Source organism: Caretta caretta, chromosome 6 (genome assembly GCF_965140235.1).
Source record: "Caretta caretta isolate rCarCar2 chromosome 6, rCarCar1.hap1, whole genome shotgun sequence".
NCBI classification, from domain to species: Eukaryota; Metazoa; Chordata; order Testudines; family Cheloniidae; genus Caretta; species Caretta caretta.
In genome coordinates, this window is record NC_134211.1 from 726,238 (window position 1) to 738,593 (window position 12,356).

A 12,356-nucleotide genomic window follows, 5' to 3' on the forward strand; every position below is an offset into this window, starting at 1 on the left:
CCCTTCCTGGGGAGAGCCCCACGAACGGCCCCCCTTCCCGGCGAGAGCGCTCAGCGCCCGGACGGCCCCACGAACGCCCCCTCTTCCCGGGGACAGCGCTCAGCATCTGGACAGCCAGCCCCGGAGGGGGAACGGGGACAGACTGGGGGGCAGGAGGGAGCCATCCCCAGCGGTGGGAGGCGACAGGGACAGACCGGGGGTATGGGGGCAGGGGTGGGACGGGGGAGGAAGAGACGGGGACAGACGGTGGGGTGGGGGTGGAAGAGGTGGGGACAGACCCGGGGGGCAGAGTGGGACGGGGAGGAAGAGACGGGCGCGGGCGGACGGGGAGGACGACAGCCTGGGGGACGGGGAGGCGGAGGAAGAGGTGGGCACACGCGAGGGGATGGGGGCGGGGTGAGACGGAAAGGAAGAGACGGGCGCAGGCGGGGGGTACCTGTGGATCATGTTGTGGCAGTGGAGGTAGGCCAGGCCCTGCAGCGCTCCGTGGGTGATGGCTGCGATCTCCACCTCCTGCAGCGGCTTCTTGTGCACTGGGGGCAGAGGGAGGGGTCAGAGCAGCCCCCCAGCCCCTTTGGGGTACAGTCCCCCCCGCGGCCCCGCACCCCAGCACTCACCCTCCAGCAGGTCTGAGGCAGAGCCCAGGCAGTACTCCATCACCAGCTGTGGGGGGACAAGAGGGGTGAGCGTGGTGGGCCTGCTATACCCAACCCACCCCTGCCACCCCCCTACACCCCACCCCACTTCCACGTGGCTCCTCACTGCACACCCCCCGCCCTGACCTCCAAACCTCCCACCCCCCCACACCCCACCCCACTTCCACGTGGCTCCTCACTGCACACCCCCCGCCCTGACCTCCAAACCTCCCACCCCCCCACACCCCACCCCACTTCCACATGGCTCCTCACTGCACACCCCCCGCCCTGACCTCCAAACCTCCCACCCCCTCACACCCCACCCCACTTCCACGTGGCTCCTCACTGCACACCCCCCGCCCTGACCTCCAAACCTCCCACCCCCCCACACCCCACCCCACTTCCACGTGGCTCCTCACTGCACACCCCCCGCTCTGACCTCCAAACCTCACACCCCGAACAACCCCATCCCCCACTCACCCAGGCCGTGTGTTCCCGCAGGTAGCAGCCCTTGTACTCGATGGTGTTGGGGTGTCGTAGCTTCTGCAGGAACTTCACCTCCTTAATGATGTCCTGCCATTTCTGAGACAGCCATATGCGCTTAGGGGCCGGGAGCCCGGACGCCTGGGTTCTATCCCAGCTTGGGGGGGGATGGGGGACCGGGAGCCCGGACACCTGGGTTCTATCCCAGCTCGGGGGGGGATGGGGGACCGGGAGCCCGGACACCTGGGTTCTATCCCAGCTCGGGGGTGGATGGGGGACCGGGAGCCCGGACACCTGGGTTCTATCCCAGCTCGGGGGGGATGGGGGACCGGGAGCCCGGACGCCTGGGTTCTCTCCCAGCTCAGACAGTAGGGTCACAATGGGGAAAGGGCTGGGAGCCAGGACTCCTGGGTTCTACCCCAGGTCTGTTAAGTCCCCTGCACCCTCCTGCAAGAGCTGGGGGCTCACCTCATTGGATTGCTTCCCACTGTACGACATCTTCTTGATGGCCACCACCTCGTTGTTCCGCATGTCGCGTGCCTGCCGGGCAGAGGGGGGTCAGAGTGGGCTGGCCAGGGGAGCCCCACAGGGCAGAGACCCTCCCAGGGCCAGCCCGGGGGGAGGGGAGGAACCCCATGGGGAACAGGGGCAGGCCAGGGGGAGGAGCAGGGGCCCAAAAAAGAGGAAGGGCAGGGAAGGGGGTGGAGTCAGGAAGGGTGAGGTGGTGGGCCAGGGCCAAGGAGAGGGGCGGGGCCGGTGAAGAGGTGGGGCCAGGGAAAGGGGTATTGTTAGGAGTGGTGGTGGGGGGGGGGACAGGGAGGAAGGCCAGGGGAGCCCCCGGGGCAGGGCCCATAGCCACTCACGAAGTAGACGGCCCCGAAGCTGCCATGGCCGATCTCCCGCAGATCCACAAACAGCTTCTCGGGGTCGTCCTTGAAGAAGAGCTCGGCCACCTCGGGATCCTTGAGGCTGCCGGCCCGGGCGTTGGACGGCATGGCCGTGGTGGGGGGGCTGCTCTGGCGCCCCGCTCACCTCCTGCAAGGGATATGCCACACGTCAGCCTGCACAGGGGCCCAGGCGGCCTGGTCCCGAGCCCCCCGCTCTGAGGCACCCAGGCCCCACTCCCCACCCAGAGCCGGGAGAGAACCCAGGAGTCCTGGCTCCTAGCCCCCCCGCCATCTCGCCCCACTCCAGACAGACTCAGCAGCTGCCTGGCAGGTTTGGGCTGTCAGGTGGGGGCGGGGGTGATGGTGGTGCTGCTTGTTTCCCAGAGTCCTTTGCAGACGGGCAGAGGATCTGAGGGTGGGGGGAGATGGGGACTCCTGGGTGTGCCATATGAAGGGGATCCTTTAACCCTTTCCTCTCCCCAGTCATCTTCCTAGCCCCCCAACCTGCCAGGTATTGCTGAGCCCTCCTTGCGCCCCACATGGGGTCCCCGATCCTGCTGTGTGACGGGCCAGGGACTGAGGGGATGGGCACAGAACTGATGGGGGGGCTCAGAGCTGGAGTCACACAGGTCAGGAGGGGGTCACACCCAACCCTCTGGAAAAAGATGGTAGGTCAGCTCACGAAATGGGCTGTGGGGCCTGTGTCCTCCGGGGGGCGCCGGCTCTGATCCGAACCCAGGGCGGGGACAGGCTGGCTCAGGGGGGCAGGGAATGGGACATGGGGCCTGTCCTCTGTGGGGGCCGGGCTGAGCCCGCTCCTCCCTGTAGCTGTGGCTGAAAGCAGGCAGGAGGCACAGGGGAAATCCTGCCATTGTTCCCTGCTTCCCCGCAGCGCTCAGCACCGGGAGGGGGCCTCCTCACCTTCAGCATGGCCCTTCCCAGACCCTCTGGGAGCCTGGATGCCTGGGTTCTCCCCACACCTCAGGACGGGGAGCAAAGTCTGGTGACAGGGGAGGGGGGGGGGCTGGGAGCCAGAACTCCTGGGTTCTATCCCTGGCTCTAGAACAGAATCACAGTTAAGCCTAAGAAGCTCCTTTTCCCAACTTCCCCAGAGGAAAAAGGCCCCGTGTCCCACTCCCCCCACCCCCTTCCTCTGGGGTAGGGGAACGGCTCCAGGTCCTAGCTCCTGGACCGACTCAGAGCCCAGCCCAATCCCCGACCCAGCACCAGGACAAGCTGGCACCATGGGGCACAGAGAGGGCGGAGGGGCAGACCCTCGCCATAGCAGGTGAAGGCACAGAGAGCCCACCTCGGCCTGAGATCCCCTGTGCTGGGCCAGCCCAATCCTTCCCCCCGCCCCATAGCCCCACTGCTCATGACGGGCCAGCCCATCCTCCCAGCCAGACCCTGCCCCCCCCCATACCCCCACTGCCCCGTGCTGGGCCAGACTATCCCCCCAGCCCCCCCATATCCCCACTGCCCCATGCTGGGCCAGACTATCCCCCCAGCCCCCCCATATCCCCACTGCCCCATGCTGGGCCAGACTATCCCCCCAGCCCCCCCATATCCCCACTGCCCCGTGCTGGGCCAGACTATCCCCCCAGCCCCCCCCCATAGCCCCACTGCCCCGTGCTGGGCCAGACTATCCCCCCAGCCCCCCCCCATAGCCCCACTGCCCCGTGCTGGGCCAGACTATCCCCCCAGCCCCCGCCATATCCCCACTGCCCCGTGCTGGGCCAGACTATCCCCCCAGCCCCCCCCATATCCCCACTGCCCCGTGCTGGGCCAGACTATCCCCCCAGCCCCCCCCCCATAGCCCCACTGCCCCGTGCTGCACCACTCTATCCCCCCAGCCCCCCCCATATCCCCACTGCCCCGTGCTGGGCCAGACTATCCCCCCAACCCCCCCCCACAGCCCCACTGCCCCGTGCTGCACCACTCTATCCCCCCAGCCCCCCCCCATATCCCCACTGCCCCGTGCTGGGCCAGACTATCCCCCCAACCCCCCCCCACAGCCCCACTGCCCCGTGCTGCACCACTCTATCCCCCCAGCCCCCCCCCATATCCCCACTGCCCCGTGCTGGGCCAGACTATCCCCCCAGCCCCCCCCATATCCCCACTGCCCCGTGCTGCATCACTCTATCCCCCCAGCCCCCCCCATAGCCCCACTGCCCCGTGCTGGGCCAGACTATCCCCCCAGCCCCCCCCCCATAGCCCCACTGCCCCGTGCTGGGCCAGACTATCCCCCCAGCCCCCCCCCCCATAGCCCCACTGCCCCGTGCTGGGCCAGACTATCCCCCCAGCCCCCCCCATATCCCCACTGCCCCGTGCGGCATCACTCTATCCCCCCAGCCCCCCCCATATCCCCACTGCCCCGTGCTGGGTAAGACTATCCCCCCAGCCCCCCCCCCCATATCCCCACTGCCCCGTGCTGGGCCAGACTATCCCCCCAGCCCCCCCATAGCCCCACTGCCCCGTGCTGGGCCAGACTATCCCCCCAGCCCCCCCCATATCCCCACTGCCCCGTGCTGGGCCAGACTATCCCCCCAGCCCCCCCCCATATCCCCACTGCCCCGTGCTGGGCCAGACTATCCCCCCAGCCCCCCCCCATATCCCCACTGCCCCGTGCTGGGCCAGACTATCCCCCAGCCCCCCCCATAGCCCCACTGCCCCATGCTGGGCCAGACTATCCCCCCAGCCCCCCCCCATATCCCCACTGCCCCGTGCTGGGCCAGACTATCCCCCAGCCCCCCCCCCATATCCCCACTGCCCCGTGCTGCATCACTCTATCCCCCCAGCCCCCCCCATATCCCCACTGCCCCATGCTGGGCCAGACTATCCCCCAGCCCCCCCCATATCCCCACTGCCCCGTGCTGGACCAGACTATCCCCCCAGCCCCCCCCATATCCCCACTGCCCCGTGCTGGGCCAGACTATCCCCCAGCCCCCCCCATATCCCCACTGCCCCGTGCTGGGCCAGACTATCCCCCCAGCCCCCCCCCCCATAGCCCCACTGCCCCGTGCTGGGCCAGACTATCCCCCCAGCCCCCCCCATAGCCCCACTGCCCCGTGCTGGGCCAGACTATCCCCCCAGCCCCCGCCATAGCCCCACTGCCCCGTGCTGGGCCAGACTATCCCCCCAGCCCCCGCCATAGCCCCACTGCCCCGTGCTGGGCCAGACTATCCCCCCAGCCCCCCCCATAGCCCCACTGCCCCATGCTGGGCCAGACTATCCCCCCAGCCCCCCCATATCCCCACTGCCCCGTGCTGGGCCAGACTATCCCCCCAGCCCCCCCCCATAGCCCCACTGCCCCGTGCTGGGCCAGACTATCCCCCCAACCCCCCCCCACAGCCCCACTGCCCCGTGCTGCACCACTCTATCCCCCCAGCCCCCCCCCATATCCCCACTGCCCCGTGCTGGGCCAGACTATCCCCCCAACCCCCCCCCACAGCCCCACTGCCCCGTGCTGCACCACTCTATCCCCCCAGCCCCCCCCCATATCCCCACTGCCCCGTGCTGGGCCAGACTATCCCCCCAGCCCCCCCCATATCCCCACTGCCCCGTGCTGCATCACTCTATCCCCCCAGCCCCCCCCATAGCCCCACTGCCCCGTGCTGGGCCAGACTATCCCCCCAGACCCCCCCCCCATAGCCCCACTGCCCCGTGCTGGGCCAGACTATCCCCCCAGCCCCCCCCCCCATAGCCCCACTGCCCCGTGCTGGGCCAGACTATCCCCCCAGCCCCCCCCATATCCCCACTGCCCCGTGCGGCATCACTCTATCCCCCCAGCCCCCCCCATATCCCCACTGCCCCGTGCTGGGTAAGACTATCCCCCCAGCCCCCCCCCCCATATCCCCACTGCCCCGTGCTGGGCCAGACTATCCCCCCAGCCCCCCCATAGCCCCACTGCCCCGTGCTGGGCCAGACTATCCCCCCAGCCCCCCCCATATCCCCACTGCCCCGTGCTGGGCCAGACTATCCCCCCAGCCCCCCCCCATATCCCCACTGCCCCGTGCTGGGCCAGACTATCCCCCCAGCCCCCCCCCATATCCCCACTGCCCCGTGCTGGGCCAGACTATCCCCCAGCCCCCCCCATAGCCCCACTGCCCCATGCTGGGCCAGACTATCCCCCCAGCCCCCCCCATATCCCCACTGCCCCGTGCTGGGCCAGACTATCCCCCAGCCCCCCCCCCATATCCCCACTGCCCCGTGCTGCATCACTCTATCCCCCCAGCCCCCCCCATATCCCCACTGCCCCATGCTGGGCCAGACTATCCCCCAGCCCCCCCCATATCCCCACTGCCCCGTGCTGGACCAGACTATCCCCCCAGCCCCCCCCCCCCATAGCCCCACTGCCCCGTGCTGGGCCAGACTATCCCCCCAGCCCCCCCCATAGCCCCACTGCCCCGTGCTGGGCCAGACTATCCCCCCAGCCCCCCCCATAGCCCCACTGCCCCGTGCTGGGCCAGACTATCCCCCCAGCCCCCCCCCATATCCCCACTGCCCCGTGCTGGGCCAGACTATCCCCCCAGCCCCCCCCATAGCCCCACTGCCCCGTGCTGGGCCAGACTATCCCCCCGGCCCCCCCCCATAGCCCCACTGCCCCGTGCTGGGCCAGACTATCCCCCAGCCCCCCCCATATCCCCACTGCCCCGTGCTGGGCCAGACTATCCCCCCGGCCCCCCCCATAGCCCCACTGCCCCGTGCTGGGCCAGACTATCCCCCCGGCCCCCCCCATAGCCCCACTGCCCCGTGCTGGGCCAGACTATCCCCCCGGCCCCCCCCATAGCCCCACTGCCCCGTGCTGGGCCAGACTATCCCCCCAGCCCCCCCCCATATCCCCACTGCCCCGTGCTGGGCCAGACTATCCCCCCAGCCCCCCCCATAGCCCCACTGCTCCGTGCTGGGCCAGACTATCCCCCCAGCCCCCCCCCATATCCCCACTGCCCCGTGCTGGGCCAGACTATCCCCCCAGCCCCCCCCATAGCCCCACTGCCCCGTGCTGGGCCAGACTACCCCCCCAGCCCCCCCATATCCCCACTGCCCCGTGCTGGGCCAGACTATCCCCCCAGCCCCCCCCCATAGCCCCACTGCCCCGTGCTGGGCCAGACTATCTCCCCAGCCCCCCCATATCCCCACTGCCCCGTGCTGGGCCAGACTATCCCCCCAGCCCCCCCCATAGCCCCACTGCCCCGTGCTGGGCCAGACTATCCCCCCAGCCCCCCCCATATCCCCACTGCCCCGTGCTGGGCCAGACTATCCCCCCAGCCCCCCCCATAGCCCCACTGCCCCGTGCTGGGCCAGACTATCCCCCCAGCCCCCCCCCCCATAGCCCCACTGCCCCGTGCTGGGCCAGACTATCCCCCCAGCCCCCCCCCATAGCCCCACTGCCCCGTGCTGGGCCAGACTATCCCCCCAGCCCCCCCCATAGCCCCACTGCTCCGTGCTGGGCCAGACTATCCCCCCAGCCCCCCCCCATAGCCCCACTGCCCCGTGCTGGGCCAGACTATCCCCCCAGCCCCCCCCATAGCCCCACTGCTCCGTGCTGGGCCAGACTATCCCCCCAGCCCCCCCCATAGCCCCACTGCCCCGTGTTGGGCCAGACTATCCCCCCAGCCCCCCCATAGCCCCACTGCCCCGTGCTGGGCCAGACTATCCCCCCAGCCCCCCCCATAGCCCCACTGCCCCGTGCTGGGCCAGACTATCCCCCCAGCCCCCCCCATAGCCCCACTGCCCCGTGCTGGGCCAGACTATCCCCCCAGCTCCCCCCATAGCCCCACTGCCCCGTGCTGGGCCAGACTATCCCCCCAGCCCCCCCATATCCCCACTGCCCCGTGCTGGGCCAGACTATCCCCCCAGCCCCCCCCCATAGCCCCACTGCCCCGTGCTGGGCCAGACTATCCCCCCAGCCCCCCCATATCCCCACTGCCCCGTGCTGGGCCAGACTATCCCCCCAGCCCCCCCCATAGCCCCACTGCCCCGTGCTGGGCCAGACTATCCCCCCAGCCCCCCCCATATCCCCACTGCCCCGTGCTGGGCCAGACTATCCCCCCAGCCCCCCCCATAGCCCCACTGCTCCGTGCTGGGCCAGACTATCCCCCCAGCCCCCCCCCATAGCCCCACTGCCCCGTGCTGGGCCAGACTATCCCCCCAGCCCCCCCCATAGCCCCACTGCCCCGTGTTGGGCCAGACTATCCCCCCAGCCCCCCCCATAGCCTCACTGCCCCGTGCTGGGCCAGACTATCCCCCCAGCCCCCCCCCATAGCCCCACTGCCCCGTGCTGGGCCAGACTATCCCCCCAGCCCCCCCCATAGCCCCACTGCCCCGTGCTGGGCCAGACTATCCCCCCAGCCCCCCCCATAGCCCCACTGCCCCGTGCTGGGCCAGACTATCCCCCCAGCCCCCCCCATAGCCCCACTGCCCCGTGTTGGGCCAGACTATCCCCCCAGCCCCCCCCCCCCATAGCCCCACTGCCCCGTGCTGGGCCAGACTATCCCCCCAGCCCCCCCCCATATCCCCACTGCCCCGTGCTGGGTAAGACTATCCCCCCAGCCCCCCCATAGCCCCACTGCCCCGTGCTGGGCCAGACTATCCCCCCAGCCCCCCCCCATATCCCCACTGCCCCGTGCTGGGCCAGACTATCCGGCCAGACTATCCCCCAGCCCCCCCCCCCATAGCCCCACTGCCCCGTGCTGGGCCAGACTATCCCCCCAGCCCCCCCCATAGCCCCACTGCCCCGTGCTGGGCCAGACTATCCCCCCAGCCCCCCCATAGCCCCACTGCCCCGTGCTGGGCCAGACTATCCCCCCAGCCCCCCCCATAGCCCCACTGCCCGTGCTGGGCCAGACTATCCCCCCAGCCCCCCCCATATCCCCACTGCCCCGTGCTGGGCCAGACTATCCCCCCAGCCCCCCCCATAGCCCCACTGCCCCGTGCTGGGCCAGACTATCCCCCCAGCCCCCCCCCATAGCCCCACTGCTCCGTGCTGGGCCAGACTATCCCCCCAGCCCCCCCCCCATAGCCCCACTGCCCCGTGCTGGCCAGACTATCCCCCCCAGCCCCCCCCATAGCCCCACTGCCCCGTGCTGGGCCAGACTATCCCCCCAGCCCCCCCCATAGCCCCACTGCTCCGTGCTGGGCCAGACTATCCCCCCAGCCCCCCCCCATAGCCCCACTGCCCCGTGCTGGGCCAGACTATCCCCCCAGCCCCCCCCCATAGCCTCACTGCCCCGTGCTGGGCCAGACTATCCCCCCAGCCCCCCCCATAGCCCCACTGCCCCGTGCTGGGCCAGACTATCCCCCAGCCCCCCCCCATAGCCCCACTGCCCCGTGCTGGGCCAGACTATCCCCCGGCCCCCCCCCATATCCCACTGCCCCGTGCTGGGCCAGACTATCCCCCAGCCCCCCCCATAGCCCCACTGCCCCGTGCTGGGCCAGACTATCCCCCCAGCCCCCCCCATAGCCCCACTGCTCCGTGCTGGGCCAGACTATCCCCCCAGCCCCCCCCCATAGCCCCACTGCCCCGTGCTGGGCCAGACTATCCCCCCAGCCCCCCCCCATAGCCCCACTGCCCCGTGCTGGGCCAGACTATCCCCCCAGCCCCCCCCATAGCCCCACTGCCCTGTGTTGGGCCAGACTATCCCCCCAGCCCCCCCCATAGCCCCACTGCCCCGTGCTGGGCCAGACTATCCCCCCAGCCCCCCCCCATAGCCCCACTGCCCCGTGCTGGGCCAGACTATCCCCCCAGCCCCCCCCATAGCCTCACTGCCCCGTGCTGGGCCAGACTATCCCCCAGCCCCCCCCATAGCCCCACTGCCCCGTGCTGGGCCAGACTATCCCCCCAGCCCCCCCCATAGCCCCACTGCCCCGTGCTGGGCCAGACTATCCCCCCAGCCCCCCCCATAGCCCCACTGCCCCGTGCTGGGCCAGACTATCCCCCAGCCCCCCCCCCCATATCCCCACTGCCCCGTGCTGGGCCAGACTATCCCCCCAGCCCCCCCCATATCCCCACTGCCCCGTGCTGGGCCAGACTATCCCCCCAGCCCCCCCCATAGCCCCACTGCTCCGTGCTGGGCCAGACTATCCCCCAGCCCCCCCCATATCCCCACTGCCCCGTGCTGCATCACTCTATCCCCCCAGCCCCCCCCATAGCCCCACTGCCCCGTGCTGGGCCAGACTATCCCCCCAGCCCCCCCCATATCCCACTGCCCCGTGCTGGGCCAGACTATCCCCCCAGCCCCCCCCATAGCCCCACTGCCCCGTGCTGGGCCAGACTATCCCCCCCAGCCCCCCCCCATATCCCCACTGCCCCGTGCTGCATCACTCTATCCCCCCAGCCCCCCCCATAGCCCCACTGCCCCGTGCTGGGCCAGACTATCCCCCCAGCCCCCCCCCCATAGCCCCACTGCTCCGTGCTGGCCAGACTATCCCCCCAGCCCCCCCCATAGCCCCACTGCTCCGTGCTGGGCCAGACTATCCCCCCAGCCCCCCCATATCCCCACTGCCCCGTGCTGGGCCAGACTATCCCCCCAGCCCCCCCCCATATCCCCACTGCCCCATGCTGGGCCAGACTATCCCCCAGCCCCCCCCCCCATATCCCCACTGCCCCGTGCTGGGCCAGACTATCCCCCCAGCCCCCCCCATAGCCCCACTGCTCCGTGCTGGGCCAGACTATCCCCCAGCCCCCCCCATATCCCCACTGCCCCGTGCTGCATCACTCTATCCCCCCAGCCCCCCCCCATAGCCCCACTGCCCCGTGCTGGGCCAGACTATCCCCCAGCCCCCCCCATAGCCCCACTGCTCCGTGCTGGGCCAGACTATCCCCCCAGCCCCCCCCATATCCCCACTGCCCCGTGCTGCATCACTCTATCCCCCCAGCCCCCCCCATAGCCCCACTGCCCCGTGCTGGGCCAGACTATCCCCCCAGCCCCCCCCCATAGGCCCCACTGCCCCGTGCTGGGCCAGCCCCCTGCCCCCCCATAGCCCACTGCCCCGTGCTGGGCCAGACTATCCCCCCAGCCCCCCCCCCATATCCCCACTGCCCCGTGCTGGGCCAGCCCCCCTGCCCCCCCCATATCCCCACTGCCCCGTGCTGGGCCAGCCCCCTGCCCCTGGCATCCTCCTGTGTCCTCAGAGGAGCAGCAGCAGCCTGCAGCTCCCACCCCTTGCCCCCTCAGCCTCCGACCTGGCCCTTTCTCCGCATGACCCCCGCCCCTGCCGCCCCGCGGTGCGGGGTGTCTCACCCGCGGCTGGCGGCGGCTCCAGCTCCGAGCACGGGGCGGGGGCAGCAGCCCCAGCGGCCTCCTCCGACCCCGCGCGGGGGGTCCTGGGGGTCTACACCCGGCTCCCCCCGCGGCCGCTGTCTGGGGGGCGGGACTCCGCACGCGCTCCTCAGCCCCTGCCCCCTGCTCGAGGGGGCGGGCGCCGTGTGGGGGGCGGGGAGTCCTTCTGGAGGGCGAAGGGGGGCCGGGGGGGCGCTGGCGGGGGGGCCCGCGGCGGGGGCGGCTCTCCAGGGGCCCTGTGGGGCTCCGGGGGTGGGGGGCCTGGCGCGGTCCGGCCCCCCTCCCCGCTGTCTCCGCCGCGCCCCTCCTCCCGCCCGCTCGCGGCTTCTCCCCAAATCCAAGATGGCGCCCAAGGCAGAGCCAAACCGGAACCAGGGCCGGGGGCCGCGGCGCGCATGCGCAGTGGCAGGGGCTCCCTTGGGACGCCACGGGAGTCAGCCTGGGAGCGCGCAGAAGGCCAAGGGGCGCATGCGCCAAGCTGTCACGGCGGGGACGAGCGCGTGCGGGTGGTTGGGGAACCGACGCACGCGTAATACGGCGTTAATCGGAGAAAAGTGTGGCGCATGCGCAGAGAAAAAGACACCACCATGCCGTGCCGGGCCCCGCCCCCCGTGTCCGCCCAACCGCCCGCCCCGTGCCGGGCCCGCCCCCCGTGTCCTCCGAACCGCCCGCCCCGTGCCGGGCCCCGCCCCCCCGTGTCCTCCCAACCGCCCCGCCCCGTGCCGGGCCCCGCCCCCGTGTCCTCCGAACCGCCCGCCCCGTGCCGGGCCCCGCCCCCCGTGTCCTCCCAACCGCCCGCCCCGTGCCGGGCCCCGCCCCCCGTGTCCTCCCAACCGCCCGCCTCGGTGCCGGGCCCCGCCCCCCGTGTCCTCTCCAACCGCCCGCCTCGTGCCGGGCCCCGCCCCCCGTGTCCTCCAACCGCCCGCCTCGTGCCGGGCCCCGCCCCCCGTGTCCTCCCAACCGCCCGCCCCCCCGTGCCGAGCCCCGCCCCCCGTGTCCTCCCAACCCCCCCGTGCCGGCCCCGCCCCCCGTGTCCGCCCAACCGCGCGCCCCAATAGATATACGTATAG

General features: G+C 71.5%; 1 protein-coding gene across 6 annotated transcripts in view; it reads right to left on the bottom strand.

Moving 5' to 3' along the window:
- The window catches only part of TAOK2 (TAO kinase 2), a 28,298-nt gene extending 16,661 nt beyond the window's left edge, over positions 1-11,637 (bottom strand). For 2 of the 6 annotated variants that reach the window (XM_048853245.2, XM_048853244.2), the window contains exons 1-6: positions 11,248-11,627; positions 1,982-2,153; positions 1,587-1,658; positions 1,116-1,217; positions 618-663; positions 437-533 (exon numbers count right to left, since the gene is read on the bottom strand). In XM_048853245.2, the coding sequence (XP_048709202.1) occupies positions 437-533; positions 618-663; positions 1,116-1,217; positions 1,587-1,658; positions 1,982-2,113 (449 nt within the window). In that variant the 5' untranslated portion in view covers positions 2,114-2,153; positions 11,248-11,627. Of the gene's footprint in view, positions 1-436; positions 534-617; positions 664-1,115; positions 1,218-1,586; positions 1,659-1,981; positions 2,154-2,926; positions 3,065-11,247 lie in introns of those variants that run through there. The other 4 variants (XM_048853241.2, XM_048853239.2, XM_048853243.2 and 1 more) reach the window with 3 other exon arrangements.
- Between the last annotated feature and the right edge of the window lie 719 nt (positions 11,638-12,356).